This window comes from Cynoglossus semilaevis, chromosome 14 (assembly GCF_000523025.1).
Source record: "Cynoglossus semilaevis isolate Cse_v1.0 chromosome 14, Cse_v1.0, whole genome shotgun sequence".
Taxonomy (NCBI): Eukaryota; Metazoa; Chordata; class Actinopteri; order Pleuronectiformes; family Cynoglossidae; genus Cynoglossus; species Cynoglossus semilaevis.
The window spans coordinates 22,002,565-22,019,582 of NC_024320.1; the positions used below are offsets into that span (position 1 = coordinate 22,002,565).

General features: G+C 41.4%; 1 protein-coding gene and 1 long non-coding RNA gene across 3 annotated transcripts; one reads left to right on the forward strand and one right to left on the reverse strand.

Annotated features, from left to right (window-relative positions):
• Positions 1-629: 629 nt before the first annotated feature.
• On the reverse strand, positions 630-14,666 carry myo1hb (myosin IHb). 2 transcript variants are annotated; one of them, XM_025062376.1, is made up of 32 exons: positions 14,338-14,661; positions 12,356-12,517; positions 11,911-12,026; positions 11,631-11,829; positions 11,464-11,544; positions 10,686-10,865; positions 10,496-10,594; positions 10,296-10,409; positions 9,587-9,658; positions 9,381-9,500; positions 8,740-8,807; positions 8,352-8,457; positions 8,172-8,252; positions 7,997-8,088; positions 7,825-7,919; positions 7,105-7,151; positions 6,854-6,934; positions 6,635-6,740; positions 6,412-6,529; positions 5,499-5,612; positions 5,340-5,416; positions 5,192-5,260; positions 4,485-4,569; positions 4,237-4,399; positions 3,571-3,654; positions 3,311-3,404; positions 3,149-3,212; positions 2,953-3,083; positions 2,043-2,110; positions 1,796-1,893; positions 1,048-1,147; positions 630-953 (listed from the first exon to the last, which is right to left on the reverse strand). In XM_025062376.1, the coding sequence occupies exons 1-32, from the start codon at positions 14,470-14,472 to the stop codon at positions 924-926; spliced, it is 3,249 nt and encodes a 1,082-aa protein (XP_024918144.1). In that variant the 5' UTR covers positions 14,473-14,661; the 3' UTR covers positions 630-923. The 2 variants fall into 2 exon arrangements, 1 of the variants encoding a protein (XP_024918144.1); XR_003051739.1 differs by lacking the exons at positions 630-953; positions 1,048-1,147 and having other exon boundaries at positions 1,825-1,893; positions 2,953-3,086; positions 3,154-3,212; positions 14,338-14,666.
• Positions 3,013-16,976, forward strand: LOC107989514 (uncharacterized). Its single transcript, XR_001761111.2, has 5 exons — positions 3,013-3,120; positions 6,410-6,574; positions 6,856-6,959; positions 10,667-10,832; positions 16,450-16,976. It is a non-coding gene; the product is annotated as an uncharacterized LOC107989514 (long non-coding RNA).
• Positions 16,977-17,018: the final 42 nt, after the last annotated feature.

Sequence of the window (17,018 nt, forward strand, 5' to 3'; positions counted from 1 at the left end):
TCTGTTTCCGACTCAAATCTTTATATTGTGATTTATATTTGTGTTTCCAGAGTTAAGCTAACAGTTGCTACATCTGATATACTTGATAAATATACAGTATAAATATATGCTGCAACTTCTAATCCTTTTGTAAAAAATGCAAATAAAATTAATATAATTCACTCACCCCTCAGCTCAGGTCTGCTGCCACCTACAGTTTGCCAATGGAAAATAAATATACCATAATGGAGCGTTCCACCGTACACATACTGAGTTTGAAACCTCCAAATAGAATATTTTACTGAAGATTATTATAATTATTATTATCCACATTATTATTATTTATCAATGTTTTTTATTATTCACATGGATTATTAGTCAGTAGATGGCGCTGCAGCCTGAAAATTCCTGACAGTGTTTTCTATTTAAAAACTCGTGATAAAAATCTTGCAGAGTCACAGTTTGTTCTGGTTTAAAACAATTTAATGTAAAGGACCAGTGTGTGTGTGTGTGTGTGTGTGTGTGAGGTATCGTTATACACTAATACAAGTATGGCTAAACACATCTGTCTACTGTTTAAATCTAAACAACATTTTAATACAATAATTAATACAAAAAAAAAAAACAAGTGCCTTTTTTTCCTAATGAAGTACGGAGGAGTACTACTACAGTAATCTGTGCTGGAATCACTTACTTCATATAAATATACAAAATTCAAATATCAGGAACAGGAAGAACAGGGTTCGAACTCCTTAATCACTAAAATGTTGGCAGTACGTGAGCAGTATTAGCCTCCGCCATACTTTGTTTTCTTTAAGTTTACGAATGAAGATACAGGGGAAACAAAATACAAATGTAGTATTGACTGGCAGCAGCCAGGGGGCGTTGGTTCGGACGAAGCGTGGCTGATGTTTGGTGGGAATCACAGTGGGCTGGACTGGAGGTCACATCCTGGTCTTGTTTCTGGTCGACTCCTGAAAAACACAAAGAATCCAGTCACTGGTTGACGACCCAGAACATTCAGACGTCGTCGTCGTCGTCGTTGTCGTCTACACTCCGGTCACTCACCACCATCAAGTGGCCGTTCTTGGCCCTGTACACCATGGACTCCTGCCCACTCTTGAAGTCCACGAAGCCCTCTCTGCCTGGCTGGATGTCAAACCTCACACTGTGGAAACAACAATAAATAATTTTTTAAAAAAAGATAAAACTCTTACTCTGACTAATCAAAGGGCAGCCCTGGATTAGAGACAGTTAATCAAGATCAATTAATTAGTTAATTTAAATAAATACGTATGATCAATTATGATTAATCTACTAAGATAGGTCAACATTGCTCTGACCTGGAGTTGAACCCTCCACTCAAGATGCTTTGGTGAAACTAAAACCTTTATTTTTCATGATTGGTGCAAATGATAATTTAAACAATAATTTGAACAAATTTAAACCAATAAACCTGTTTGTTTATCGTAGCAAGATACGTAAACGGACGTGGAATTATTGGACAAATGGTGGCGTCTCTTTTTTTTTTACATAATTAATTTTCAGAATTTAATTAATGCAATAAATTAAATTAAATTAATTAAAAATATATAAATTAATTAATTTGACCAAAAAAATATATAATTTTTTCAACATGTGTTTGAAATGTTTTAAAAAATATATTAGTGCCTTATTCCTTCCACATTTGGGAAATTCATGGTGCGAGTCTTTGTAACAGACACAGGCTACCACCGGAGGTGCCGTCTAGTGACAATACATACATATATTGTCCCAGTATAGTGCAGTTTTCAAACATAGACTGGGGGTCTCGTACCTGCCCTGGACCACTCTGATGAAGTTCTGGTTGCTGACTATTACACTCAGTTTGGTCAGGGCCTCAAACAGGTGGTCGCACTGCAGGACCAGATCCCCCTGAGAAGACAAAGACCGCAGTTCATGTTCAGTCCTGTAGAGTCTGTGGGTCAGGACATTTGACACTGAAGTCTCCTTGCTGCAATTCCTTGGTCATTTAGAGGTCACCGCTGCGTCCAAGTGTTCAGGACACACACTTTTGTCCTCACCTTTTTCTTGTCCTCACATGAAACATGGAAGATCAGGAAGTTGTCACTGAGGTCGCTCACGGACACACCTGTAATTTAAAGCAAGTGAAGTAGTACTGCGTACAAAAAGTACAAACCACAACACAATCCTAGTGTGTACTCCTTATGTACTATAATATGTGTCATATGTGTTTTTAAAACAGTACCAAACTGTTGGCAAGGCTGGGAAATGTTGGACTGAGACGAAAGTACAAAAACGTAAATACAAAGGGTCAACAACTTACGTCGGAATTCCGTTCCTACAGCACGATGTAACTCGATTTACGGAACTCACATACTGTACATCGGTACCTCTGTCACTCACCTACACTGACACAGTGGTGACATCATAATCTAGGTCATAAAAACGTCAGATTCCGACTAACGCCTGGGAGCCATTATGAAGGGCAAAAAGTTCCCCAAAAAACGACCCAAATGAAAGACAGTGAATGGAGCACAGTCCAATGATTAGCCACAACCAACGAATGTAAACAAAGACGTCTCTTCCACATATAACGCCGCATGACAACATGTTCATCAACTAGCTCCTGTGTAAAATTCGTTATGACGCCGTACGTCGGAATGATGAAACAAGACTCTGTTAATAACTTTTGTACGTCGGAATGATGAAACAAGACTTTGTTAATAATCTTATACGTACGAAAGTACGGGACGTCTCGTACCAAGGACCTCTGGCGTACGAAAGTACGGGACGTCTCGTACCGAGGACCTCAGCGAAGACTTACGATACGTTTTTTTTTTTACTTTAAAATGTTATCGAAACAGCCCTACTGTACTTGTTCCTGCTCTGGCGTTTATGACGTAGATACGGTGGAAAGTTGATCGACAAACGGATGGAATTCCCGAACCTTCCATCATCTACCAGTCGTACCTTTCAGACTGATGAACTCAATCCTCTGCTTGATCTTGGCCTCCTCCACCAGGTAGGCGGCTTCCATGGTGAAGATGAGCTGCCGCAGTCGAGGTCTGAAGCCGTTCCTGTCGTACTTGACCACCGGGACACTGGTGTGTGGACAGAAGAAGAAGAAGAAGAAATAATGTATGTACATAAAAGTTTTTAATGATGCTCGTTTACCTTGAGTTGTTCCTGTCGAATCATCTGAAGAACTTTGATGCTAATGTTGTCTGTACCTGAAACAGATGGAGGAAATAACGAAAGGTTTAGTTTAATTAATTATTTTTTTAAATTATTATTATTGTCTGAGAAAATGTCGGTTCTGCCGTGGTACCTATCCTGGTGTCCAGAAAAGGTCTGCTCACACTGAAGGGGTAACTTTCCTTCTTCCCTTTGAATATGACGCTGGCCTGAAGTTTTAACATCAGCTGGAAACAGGAACACAGTAGTGTGAAGGAAATGTCGAGAAACTGCTTTGTTTATTTTAATTATGTTTATTTTGGAACCTTAAAACACCAGTAAAGGATCCAGTTAGTTAACTTGACTAACTAACCAGGACCAGGACTAACATTTAACTGTAACTGTACGTTGTACCTGAGCCTTCCTCTGTGGGCTGATTCCTCCAACATACTTCCGGACCAAGTGACGAATGTAGACCTGCTTCAAGATCTGGGACACCTTTAAAAAAATATATATATATATATATATTTATACCAGCTGAAAACTCTACTGGTCATACCATGACACTACACACTCTTGTACACTAGGTGGCAGTATGCCCCTAAAACCGTTGGTTGTGACCCACTGTCAAACCCCTACGTAGGCTAAGAGACATTCAGGTGTCGGAACAGAACGTGGGAAGAACTTGTTCCACAGACGCCAACAGTGTTCTCCAGTGGAACTCTTTCCACTTCCTGTTTTTTCTCTTCATCTTCTTTTGTTGTTGTTTCATATATTGACAGTTAACCAGGTCAACCAGACCAGACCAGTTTGACCAGTTTAACCAGAGCAGATCAATGGTGATGTTCCAGAGTTTCTGCACAGAAATGGGACTTTTTTTTGTCTTCTGTTATTGAAGAGAACAATGTCAGTGGATGAGATTCACTGACCATGTCAGTTGGTGAAGTTCACAGCCCATGTCAGTTGGTGAGGTTCACTGACCATGTCAGTTGGTGAGGTTCACAGACCATGTCAGTAGATGATGGGATTTTACAGAGTTCTGACCAAATCATTGGATTTGATCTGATTTGTCTGACCTACCTCGTGCATGATGGGTGGGGGGGTGAGCCAGGCATCTCTGTGCAGAACCGTTTTGGGGAGGTTGTCCTTCAGGCGTGTGAGGTAGTTCTGTCTGACGTACATCAGGTACTCGCTGTTGTCCGCACCGATCGGCTGGTGTCTGGTCATGAAGCCTTTGATGAACCTAAAACCAGTCGAAAAACATGTCTCCAAATCCACTCGTTGTTACATTTCTGTCCGACTGCAGCGAACGCACCGTGACCACTTACTTCTTAATGACCTTGGCGGCCCACGCCCTTTTTTCCCTCTCTTTCCTGGCCATCAGGCCTCTCCAGCAGGTTTCAATCCTAGTGGCTGACGAGTGAAAAATATAAGTCACATTTATATTGTGTTATGTTATGCCGATATTATCCGATTCCGATATCAACCAATACCAATATAGCGGGGCAGTGGTGTCCTGGTGGTTAAGGAAGTGAAGTGCAGCCTGCTTATTAAGGTGATGGGTTAAAGCAGTGTTTCTCAATTATTTTCTACCATGCCCCCCCCCAGAGGACAGAAGCATTTTCTTCCCCCTCCCCAAATTGAAAGGGTCTGGTAATGGTTTTCCCCCAAGGGGTGTGAATTTTCCCCCAAGGGGGATGAATAAAGCCCTACTCTACTCTAATATTTATTTATTTGTCTGTACAAACCAGCATTCTACTTACAGTCCACTGATTAATTAAATGAGCTGCAATGCTGCCATCTAGTGGCTTTCACTTTCACATATAGCTGTTTTTTGTTTGTTTTTTTCGAAAACTACTTTTAAGTCATGCATCATTTGGCAAAACCCAGACATTGCTTTATCGGGTTTTCATTATCGGAGGATAAACCGATAACGATTCATTCAGATATTACATAATTATGCTAATATCAGTCCGATAACATCGGTCGGCAGATATTATCGGACATCCCTAAATATAAATCATTTCAAACTCACCAGCTTCCTTTTGTTTCTGGAAGTCGCCCTTCACCCTGTAGCCTTTGTACTTGGCCTGAATCCTTGTCGCTGCATTCGTGGACATTTAATGAGAACGAGGTTCGGACTCCGGCGTTATTGTTGTTGTTGTGACAGAACGACGTCTTACCTAGTCTGTGTTTGCACTCCTGGAAGGCGTCTTCTGTGGCAAACAGCGTTTTGGGATGGCGGATGAAAATTTTGGTTCTTTAAGAAGAAGATGGTGAAATGGTCATTTCTGCTGAGTCATCGGGGCGGCATCAGGGTCGGAGACCGACGTCATGCTCACCTGCCCATTTTGTACTCGTCAGATTTGTAGCCCAGGTGTTTGATGAGCCGCTGCACACCCTCTGCTGCCGATCCTCTCCAGTTGGGCCAAGTGTCGGGACACAGAGCCTTATACCTGGGCACAGGGCCACATTTACTCAACTGTTGAGCTGTTGTTCATATTTAGACAGATTTAGATAGATAGAATATAATTTTGAAATCAACCAATGTTAAAGTTAATGACACAGCAGGTTTTTGGTCTCACCAGGGGTGTCAAACTCATGGTTCAGGGGCCACACACAACCTTATTAGATGTCAAGTGGATCGGACCAGTACAATCATGTTATAATGACATATAAATAACAAAAAGTCTCTTTTTCCCCTTTCTTTTTATGCAGAACAGTACATCACATAAATCTTCATATTTACTGAAATATAATTTTCATATCAAGATTTTCTGAGCATGAAGTGTTTGTGTATTTTCTTTTTAATTTTTCAAACGTTATTAAGCGAGCCAGATTGAAACCTTGAGTGGGCTGGATTTTTCCCACGGGCCGTATGTTTGACACCCCTGCCTTACACACAGCAGAGAAGCAGTTTACAAAGAGCTCGTAGTAGTAATTAGTCCTAGATGGAATTGTGAATTTGTTGTTCTTTAAAGACATTTGTATTTCCAATGAAATATTTTGGTAACTTTTGCCATACTAGTTACAACTTTTAAAGTTTAGAAATATTTTGGTAACTTTTGCCATACTGGTTAAAACTGTTTAAAAAAAGCACAATTACAGAAGATAACAAAAAGACAAGTCCAAAATAGCTTTAAAAACATTTAAATTAAAACAAAAAAATTTATTCATTAATTTCATGCGTGTTTAAAAAATTTAAATTAAAAAAAAAAATTAATTCATTAATTTCATGTGTGTGTGTCTAAAGACCTCTGCAGAAAGATCTCATATTTGCGGCGGTAGGCGAAGCCAGCCCGTCTGACCCTCAGATGTTCCATCAGTCCCAGGTACTTGACCTGGTGTCGGACCAACACGTCATCGAAACGACCTGCGGGACACAGAGCAGCCGCTGGTGACCAGCTCACGGGTCAAAGTACGTGGTCGTAATGTTGTACTGCAACACACAAAAGTATCTACGGATACTTCAGTTCACCTGGCTGTTTGGCCTCGTTGGGTTTGATGCAGCGGACGTACCACGGCTCCTTGGACATGAGGATCTCAGTCAGTCCCACCAGACTGCTCTTAAACTGAGTCACCACCTGAGAAACGTTTCAAGTTTCAAAGAGACGATAAAATAAAATAAATATAAAAGTCAAAGTATGATCAAAATTTACCACAGAAACATTCATGAGTATGATGTGTTCTGTCTTACAGTTTCCGGTCTCCTCTTGCTGTCCGGCTCAGTGGTAGGAAAACAGTGAGTGATGATGGCGTTTTTGGACCGACGCATGACCTGAGGAACAGGGTTTCAAACACAGGTCTGTCTGTGAAGATACTTTATCTTTTCATTTCTACGTTAATCAGCAGCAGAAGTGGAAAATTCTTCCAGTACATATGGGCATAGGATTTGTCAACAAATCTTAAATCTTCACTGCCTCGAATACGACTTCTGATCAAAATTACCTCTTTCCCATTTCGGTACAACAGATCATTGTTTTTGTCCAAGAAGCCTGAAGAAGAAAGAACAAGAAAAGAAGAAAAAAAAACATTTTTAGGCCTTTTTAATTCAGTCCAAATGTTTTTAAAACAAAAAAATCTTTCAAAGTAAAGACATCAGAGGTTCAGTATTTTGTTCTTCTTCTTGTGACGACAGCACAGACCACACTGTTCAGCCAAGTTCAGGAAAAAGAGGAATTTAGGAGAATTTATTCCTCATACGTCTGTTGAATTGTAGTGAAGTATTTAATTTAAGGAAATCGGAATCGGAAATAACTTTTTTTCTGGGGACCCATGTTTTAAAAGTCACAAACCTTCGCGACCCAAGTCAATAGACATTATTCGTAAAGTCCTTGGAAACATGGTGCGAGACGACCCAAAAAAAAAAAAATCTCTTGCAACCCACCTGAGGGTCGCGACCCAGTCTTTGAGAAACAGTGGTCTAACTATAGTATAACTACTGGGGTTCCCTCTGACATCAACCAGAAAATGATGGAGTTCCTCTCTTGAGGAATGAAATGTCTTCCAAGGTCCAAGAAGAAGTCCAGTTGCTGAAAACTAAACTCTTTGGATAACTTGACCTGGATGAGTCTTCACTGACTGATAAACTATTGGTTTGGCAGATCTTATCTGGTATCTCTTCTGTGTACCAAATACTACCCAATAAACATCTGTATGGTCGCTCACCTACGACACAGTAGGTCACTTCTCCAGCGTAATGCAACAGGCGGAAATCTCCTCTGTCCATTGTTTTCCTGGTCTTCTGGTCTGCGAGTTTATGTCTGCAGCGAAGAAGAAATCGGTGTCAGTCACCGAGATACTTACGTCACTTCCTGTTGAGCGTTAACGTTGAACTCACGTGACGAAATGTGGGTGTCCACCCATCGTCTCCTCCATCTTCTCCAGGAAGGTGAGATCGGTTGCTTCTCCCGGACGTAGACATTCCTCGTCCTGTGTTGGCCAATGAGCATCGAGGAATTATTCTCTCAGTTCGTGACACAGAAGAATTGTTAAGTTCCAGGTCACAGATTTACCAGGATTGAGATGATTCCTCTGTACTTCTCCTCCACCAGGTCACAGATGATCTTATTGTTGAAATATGGCACTGGCTCCCACTGTGAGAAACATCGGAAACAGTTCACTTTAATGTCAACGATCGCAGTACTTTAGGTATTTGTCTTTGGAACGTTTGAGGTGAAGGGTTGTGTTGTTACTTCGATGCCCTCTAGGTGGTACTCCTCCTGCTCTGATTTGAGGGTCAGTTCGATGAAAAGCTGCTGCAGCTTCTCGTTACAGTAGTTGATGCAAAACTGCTCAAAGCTGAAATACGAAAAGTTTGGAAAGTAGGTACGGTGGTTAGTCAAAACGTTCTGAGACAGATTTTTAGACGTCCATCAGCTTTTCACAAGTTATGTTCTATTTGGTCAAGTTTTTCAACCATCAAATTTTATTTTTCAAACCAGTTAAAATGAAGGTTTTCATCTACTGTAGCGCCATCTGATTTATTTATCTTCTAGAAACTGGAGTAACATTGCAAAAACAGATAGATAGATAGATAGATAGATATATTGATTGTTTGATTGATTGATTGAATCTACTCACCTGTTAACATTGAGAACCTCAAACCCATAGATGTCCAATAGACCGATCACTGTCTTTCTGGAGGAATCCTAGTTTGAACCAGCAAAGAAGGACAGAGATTACTGTGAGTGATAAATACTTGTAGTAGTAGAAAAAAAATGTCTGTAACTGATGCAGTTTTAAAGATTACAGTATGAGGCCATGCCTGAAGGGGGCAGCGGTCAGAACATAAAGAAGAAGAAGAAATTTTTTATTTGTAGTTCAAATTAAAATATGGCTTTGCTGTAGTGAAGTACTACTGCACTACTGTACTACATATAATACTCCCTCAGTCTAACATTTCACTGCAATTCCACTTGTTAACCACTCATCTCAAAGTTAAAATGTATTTCTTATTTTGTGTAAAATGCTTTGACTGAGTGAATATAGAATCATATTCTGACAGTTCTCTCATTCTGTGTTTTTAGCACCCCTCACAGGGGAGTAGAAAAAACTGCACTCCAGTCTTTACAACATTTAAACAGAATTTCTTCATATGTTTTATGAACTAAGTGTAACATAAATATACACCAAGCCACACGCTGAAACATGTGGTTTGTATGGTTGTCATACAGCAGTGGTTGTCAAAGTACAGGTCGGGTCCCAGCGGGGGGGAACCTCACCTTGTTAACTAGTGACTCGTTGATCTTGTTGACCAGCCAGGTGAAGGTGCGTCCGTAGATGGCTTTGGCAAGAGCGTCCCTGGCGTAAACTGCGTGGTCCACGGAGAAGGGGCTGAACACCTTCAGGATTAAAACATCGCCACCATAACTCATTACTAATGATGCTAGTTCAGTTATGGACTACAGGTCATGAGAGGTCAAGTCACCTCCTCTGTTTTGGCCTCAATCTTCCTGTGAGTCAAACCGTGTTGTAGCACCTGAGCAGGAATCCCCAGCAACTGCACAGAAAAAAGGACAAAAGTAGTAACATTTGTATAAAAATTGTAAAAAAAAAAAATTGAAATACTTTTAACAATATGAAATATTATTTTTGTAGTAAAGTAGAGTTTTGCAACAGAAAACTGCATGAATCCAAAAGTTTAAAATTATCACCTAAACCAGGACTGGGCGAAATCTTTGGCTCACAGGCCAAAATGAGGTTCGAAATCTGTCTTACAGGGACCGGTTCAGTATTGGTTAGAGGTAGAATGCTGAGTGAAGTACTTTGAAATAAATATACAAGAATAAACATAAACAAAAAAAGATAATTTGGCAGATTTGATGTCTGCCGCCATCTAGTGGCATCAACAGTAATTGCAGTTAATTTGTTGTAATGCATTAAACAAAAGGATTGACATCAGTCGTCTTTACCAGACCTGGTACCAGTGTTTGGTGGACCGGATTAGACAGCCCAGTGGGCTGTATCTGGCCCACGGGCCGTAGTTTGCCCAGTTCTGATCTAAACCATCGGTCTGAAATGTGACTTGATGTCAGTGTAACACAGTCTGAGCCCCGGCCTGTTTATTGGCCCTTCACTGTGAATGCATGTGTAACAGTGGCCCTTCGGCTCACCTCAGGTTGAGAACCTCCTCTCACCTTTGACACCCAGTGCATTTCCTGGTTGTTGCTGAGTGTAGCGTAGCCGAGAGCGTCTGTATCGAACCTGATGTTCCCCAGGTGCAGCACGCTGGCAATGATCCCAAACAGATGCTGCGTGTGGAGAGAAAACCTGTTTGTAATCTGGTAAATCAAAAAAAAAAAACAAGTCTAGAGGATTGAGCAGAAAAGGTCACTACCTCGACGTCGGCCTCAGAGAAGTCGATGACAGAGAGGGCTTTCCGAACAGTCTTCCAGTCACTTCTATCGTTGATTGAACTAACTTTGGCACAATCACCCTGGAGGACAGAACAACAATGACGTTTTTTTTGTTTGTTTTGTTTTTTTTTTTTTCTTATCTTCCAACCCAGATGGGTTCGCGACCCTGACCTGCACCAGATAACTGTACTGCTGACAGTTCCTCTGGAGGCCGAGCCAGAGAAGGAGATCGTCCTCGCCTCCTTCCACCAGCTGGTAGAAGATGTGGAAGTTCCTTTCTCCGTGGTTCTGGTGAACGACGCGAGACTTCTCCAACAGGTAACTGAGTATGTGTCCGCCAACAGCACCACCCTGAGGGACAAGGTGACCTTTAACCTTTAAGGTTTGTTCTCAGCTTGAACTTTATTGTCCTGCTATGAAAGTTCTATCCATCCATCCAACCATCTTGCCATCCATCCATCTGTCCATCCAACATCCATCCATCATTCATTCATCTTTCTATCTATCCATCTATCATCCAACCATTCATCCATCCATCCATCTATCCATACATTCATCCATCCATTCATCCTTCTATCTATCCATCCAACCTTCTATCCATCCATCCATCCATTCTTCTATCCATCCAACCACCCATCCATCCATCCATTCATCCTTCTTTCTATCCATCCATCCATCCATCCATCCATCCAAGGTTGAGTTGTTAGAGATGAGGTTGAGATGGTTTGGACAGATTGGACAAATGATGTTGGAGATGGAGCTGACGGTCAATAGGGACAGAGGAAGACCTCAAAGAGGATTGATGGATGTTGTTAACGACAGGAAGTGGATGTGGGGGGGGTTAGGGTTAGATGGTTGGTCTATCAATCATACAGTAGTCGGTCACATCCTGTCCCGTTTGTTCTCTATCAAGAATGAGGTTCAGTAGAAAGTGAGTTTTGACTTTTACCTGTTGATCAAACTGGATGTCCATGTATTTCCCGAAGCGACTGGAGTTGTCATTCTTCAGGGTTTTGGCATTTCCAAAAGCCTTCAACGAACCAACCAGAGATAGTTCATGAAAAGAAAAAAAAAGACATGACATGATTCAAACATCAGAAGGTTTTTGTGACCGACCTCCAGCACCGGATTGGAGAGCAGCAGTCTGTCTCGAACGTTGTTCAGGACTCTGGTACTTGGGCAGCTGACGGCGTAGAACTGAAGGATCTTCTTGGAGGCCTCGGTCTTACCAGCGCCGCTCTCTCCTGAGATCAGGATGAAGTGGTTGTTGAACTCAGACAGCATTGTGCGGAAGACGTTGTCTGCCAGAGCGTAACTGAAAGGACAGCGACCGATCAGCCGACTTCAAACTTTTTTTTAACACAACCTCCTGAGGAGTAACGTTGGTGTTTCTTACATGTGAGGTGGCAGCTCGAAAAAGTTGACGCCCATGTAGGTGTCCATCTGCTTTTTGCTGTAGATGTCCAACTCCTTGTACGGATTGACCGACACCAGCAGCGTCCCGATGTAGGTCTGCGGGTGAAGACGAGGGGGTGATTATTTTACCTCAACAATGACCTGACGCTGAAATGTCCTCCTGCCCTGGGGTTTGTCCCGTCAGCCATTTTGTTCCTCTAATTGACAACAATCGTTGGCTTTAATCGCTCGTAATGACCTGACAAACAGCGGTGACCTCGGTCGTGCTTGCGCTGCGAAGGAAAAGGACGTCGGCTGCTGATTCAGCACAAGTCAAAGCGGCAGAGGAACATTGTAGTGTCAAAGGTCAAGGCAGTAAAATTTAATCAAAACACGGCAGCGCGGCTCTGGTTACGAGAAATGAAAACCTGAAAGGAGAGACTCACGTAAATGAGATTCTCGTGGAAGCGCTTCCTGAGGTTGTCCAGGAAGGCGGTCTCACTGGTGTAGGCGTCCAAGAGAACAAAATCCTGGATGCCCACGCGATCCCGGGCGGTCAGGGAGGCCTCCATGTTCCTCAAGATCCGGTTACAGCGATCCTCTAGGCTCTGAGCCAGATCAGGAACACACACCACAGCAGAAAGGTCAAGGATTCACAGACTTTCAGACTTTCTTCTGTCAGTATCAGAGTCTGAATGACCTTTGACCTGTTGTTCTGAAACATTGACAGATTATCTTTGAATGAAAACATTAAAGTGATATGACTGGATTATTCTGGAATGAAGTAAATTAGTAAAACTGAAGTAGATTTTTTCACTGCGTCCCACTGCAGCCACATGATCTATGGACCACCACTGGTCCCCAAACCAGGGGTTGGGTACCCCTGCTTTAAAATACATATTGGTAAAAAAATATTTATTTTTCTAATTTAGCAAAATCATAACCAGATGTTTTAGGAAAGAACTACAATCAGAAAAGATGTCAATTTCTTTGAAGATGAATTATAAAAGGTCTAAATGTATCGCACACCTATTGACACTAATCTGTAACAGTAATCTGTCGCCCCCTTCTGGCTCTAACTTTTTCTAACTTCAGACTGTTGGACCCCCTCACCTGTCACCCTGTCCGTCATCAATGCAAACAAAACGTGACTCAGGACTGATCACTGATAAAAACCACTCTCCAACAGTACCATGAACCCATCTGCCACGCAGACTACACACTACTACCACTTTTACTCATATTCTCTTGGGTTTAAAGTTCGAATGACATCCGTTTGGCATCACCTCACTGCCCAAGAACAGACCCAACAACCTGGTCCAGATTGATCCTGGTTTACACATCTCATGGTGTACACACTTCACGGTGTACACACCTCACGGTGTACACACATCACGGTGTACACACATCACGGTGTATTTCCTGGTTCCATAGAACTGGAGACACTGACACTGTGCCTCGTGTTATTTCCCCCCAGTTATCAGTATGTTTATAAATATAGGAACGTCCCGTCTGTCTCTTCTCATATCTGTGGTGTCCAATCAGAGCTGGACTACATTCTTGACAGCCCAGCCCATATAGGTCTGACCAGGACTATCTAATCTAAACCACTGTGGGTTCCACAGAACTGTTTATCAACAGTTTGTCCCTGTCACGGTCTGACTGATGGCATTAGAAAAACAAACACATTTCAGTATCTTTGGTTTTTATTTTACTTGCTATTTGGACCCTTTTGCGCCCCCTGTTGTGTACTATGTTCATGTAACTCTTCTAACTTATTTTTTGTTAAAAAGCCAGATATAGTTTTATTGATTTTAATCTGTATTTTTAATTTGATTGTTGATTTTATTTTGTTCAGGACAGAAACGATAACTCGCTGCTTTATATTTGGAATTCATCAAAAATAACAAAAATCCTTTTTTTATCTCATGAATTCATTTATTATTTTTTATTAATTTTTTTATATATTTTTTTTTGCAATGTGAACTATTTTTGCACAAATTACAGATCAGATGTTTCTGCTCCTACTAAGGATAGACTTCTATTCCACTCAGTAAAATATAGAACGATCATCAGCCCAGTCCACGTGTAATTAGATTGGATGAACGTAACGTAACTGAATCCGTGGTGACATCCGTCGAACAGCGGATTTGCTCTGAGAAAGTGCCAGTGAAAATAATCAGCCAACGCGATGCACTTTAATTACGGCGGTGATAAAAGAGGCGGCGAGTGTTCGGCCTCAGCAGCTCGGCTCTCAGCGCTGCCAAGTCACCAAGGTGGAGTAGGTGACCGTCAGTCTGAGGTCCAACGACACCCCCACCTCCTCTCCTCAGTCACACATCTAAACAGTCTGTCCCAAAAGTCGAGTCCTAAAAATCAACCTTATATTTACCACAAAATAAATAAATAAATAAAAATAAGACGTTACCTGTCCTGAAGGTCCCCCGGCCTGAGTGTGTGTGTGAGTGTGTGTGAACTGAACATCAGCTTTCGATAAGGACACGTGTGACAGGAAACACCTCCAGATCACGTCCTCAGCTTCCTTCTGTAGGAAACCATTCATTATTCTGTCCCTGACCACGAAAAAACAAGATAACCTCCGTTCTAAACTGGTAAAAAAATGTGTGTGTGAGGGAGAGAGAGAGAGAGAGAGCGAGGGACGGTGTGTGGGTGAAGATAGCTCACGACAGGGGAGTCAAACATACGGCCCGCGGCCCAAAACTGGCCCAATGTGGGGTTCAATTAGGTCCACTTGATGAATTTTGAATGTGAAAAAAAATTGCACTTCATGTTTGTGACGTTTGGTCAAATTATATTTCATTAAATATGAATATTTTCTATATAAACTTGTACTTGTGAAAAACAAAGGAGAAAAACACGGACTTATTGTTATTTATTGGTAATTATGCTGTACTGGTCCGGCCCACTTTTGACATCTAATCAGGCTGTATGTTAATAAAACTGAAAAATGATTCCCAACAATGTAAAATTCCATTTAAGAAAATAAGAATTTATTTGCTCGACCAGCAGAATATTAATCATGTCATTAGACTAAAATAATAATGATCTCATATCCTTTAACTCAATAAAATGTTTGATCTAAATTCAGCAACGATCCAGCAAAAAAATAAATAAAAATAACAATTTGGATTGTTATTTTTTGATTTGTTATTTTTCAAATTATTCTTAATTTGGGTAATAAAAATAACAATTTGGATTGTTATTCTTAATTTGGGGATTTTTAAAACAGTGACAGTTTTTCACAGCTAAAGATTTTCTATTTTGTTATTACTAGTTTTTTAATTTGTTTGTTTGTTTTTGGTGTCTTAAATGCAAATATACTGGAAAAAAAAAATTCCTAAAGGAACGACACAAATGAAAGAAAGCGAATGTAGCACGAGCCGATGTAAGGCGTACAACAAAGCCATCTTCCACATATAGCACCCCTTGAGGATGTGTTCATCCACTCGCCAACGAGTTCACATCCGACATTTGTTTTAACGTCAAACATCAGAATGATGCAACAAAACTTTGTTAAAAATGAGTATAATACTGTAAAATACAACAACATCCGACTGCAGCGCTTACTTCCCGAAACACAGTTTCTATAGCTCCCCCCGCAGGGCTGCATATGTACCTACATCCTCTGTAATTAAAAGTACCTAAAATCCACATTATAAAAAAGTAAAAATACCAGGCTAGCTGAGAACATGAGAGTCTCCGTGACCATCAGTGGAGTGGAGAGTGCTGCATTGTGTCTGTCTGTGCTCTGTGTTCGTGCAGGATCCAGTTTCCTCGCCGCAAAGTGGCAGTTAGGCTGCTGAAAGAGATAGCACTCCTCGTGGGCTATTGACTGACACTGCACGTCACCCAGGGCAACACACGTTTAGGGGGCTGCAGGTGTCCAGAGAAACCTGAGCGTCCACACACACACACACACACACACCGGATCCTCTACTGTACCTCCACTGCTGCTGCACTCTCTCTCACACACACACACACACACACCTGCAGGACATCACTCAGCACCTTCAATTATTGGATGGTTAAAAAAAAGAATAGTTTAGGTGTTGTTAACATCTTAGCGTTGCATTAAATTCTATTTTGTTACTTTGACAATAAAATTGGCCACTTGGGGGCACTAAATCGAGACCAAAGATGCGGTATTCATATTTTAACTTTTAGTAATTTAGTTAAGTTGCAGGTTATTTGTGATTTGTTCAAAAAAAATATATAATATTTATGTTTTATACACTTAAGCAGTTTACTTTACTGTATGTGATTTTATATATTTTTATTTGAATTGTTTTATTTTGTAATTTTTTACCAATCTTTTTCCATGTGCTGCCACCTGCTGGGCCAGGATGCCATTTTACTGTCCTATATTTGTTCAGTACATTTATGTAAACAACACTGAAAAACACTAAATTAAAAATTAATTCAAGAAACACCACCTAAACTCACTTCCTTCTCAGTACGAATCATTTAAAAGTTGACAACGAGTCACTGAGTCGCTGTCTTTTCTCTGACACATTTCTAGGAACGACGCTGCTGAGGGAAACCCTGAAGTCAGAACCGGACGACACCAAAGAAGAAGAAGCTAACGTCATCGCAAACGTCCAGGAAAGACGTGCAGTGATAATTCAGATCTGTGTTTTAGTGTCATGTGTGAATCTGTTCAAACCCCGGCTCTGTTGTTACCTCCTTCACTTCCAGCGCCATGTGGGTCATGGTTGGTTCCTGCAGTGACCCGGATTAATCCAAACTCAGAACCAGAGTCTCTCTTCAAAGACGTACGCAGCTCAAGGAGACAAAGTTGGTCAAAAGAATCACCACCATCATACGACCAGGAGGTCTCCCATGGTTCTGGAGTCGTCTGTCTCCTGTCTCCGTCAGCTCCGGTGTCAATCTGTCCTGGACTGGAAGACCGGCGGAACCAGAGAAGAGGACGAAGAGACTGCACCAGGAGGAGGAAGACGAGGAGAAGGAGGAGGAGGAAGAAAAAGAAGGAGAAAGGTGGCACGGCTGCTCCCCACTGGACCTCTGTCTCTTCTGGTCTTCTGTCTCCTCTGGTCCTCTGTCTCCTCTGGTCTTCTGTCTCCTCTGGTC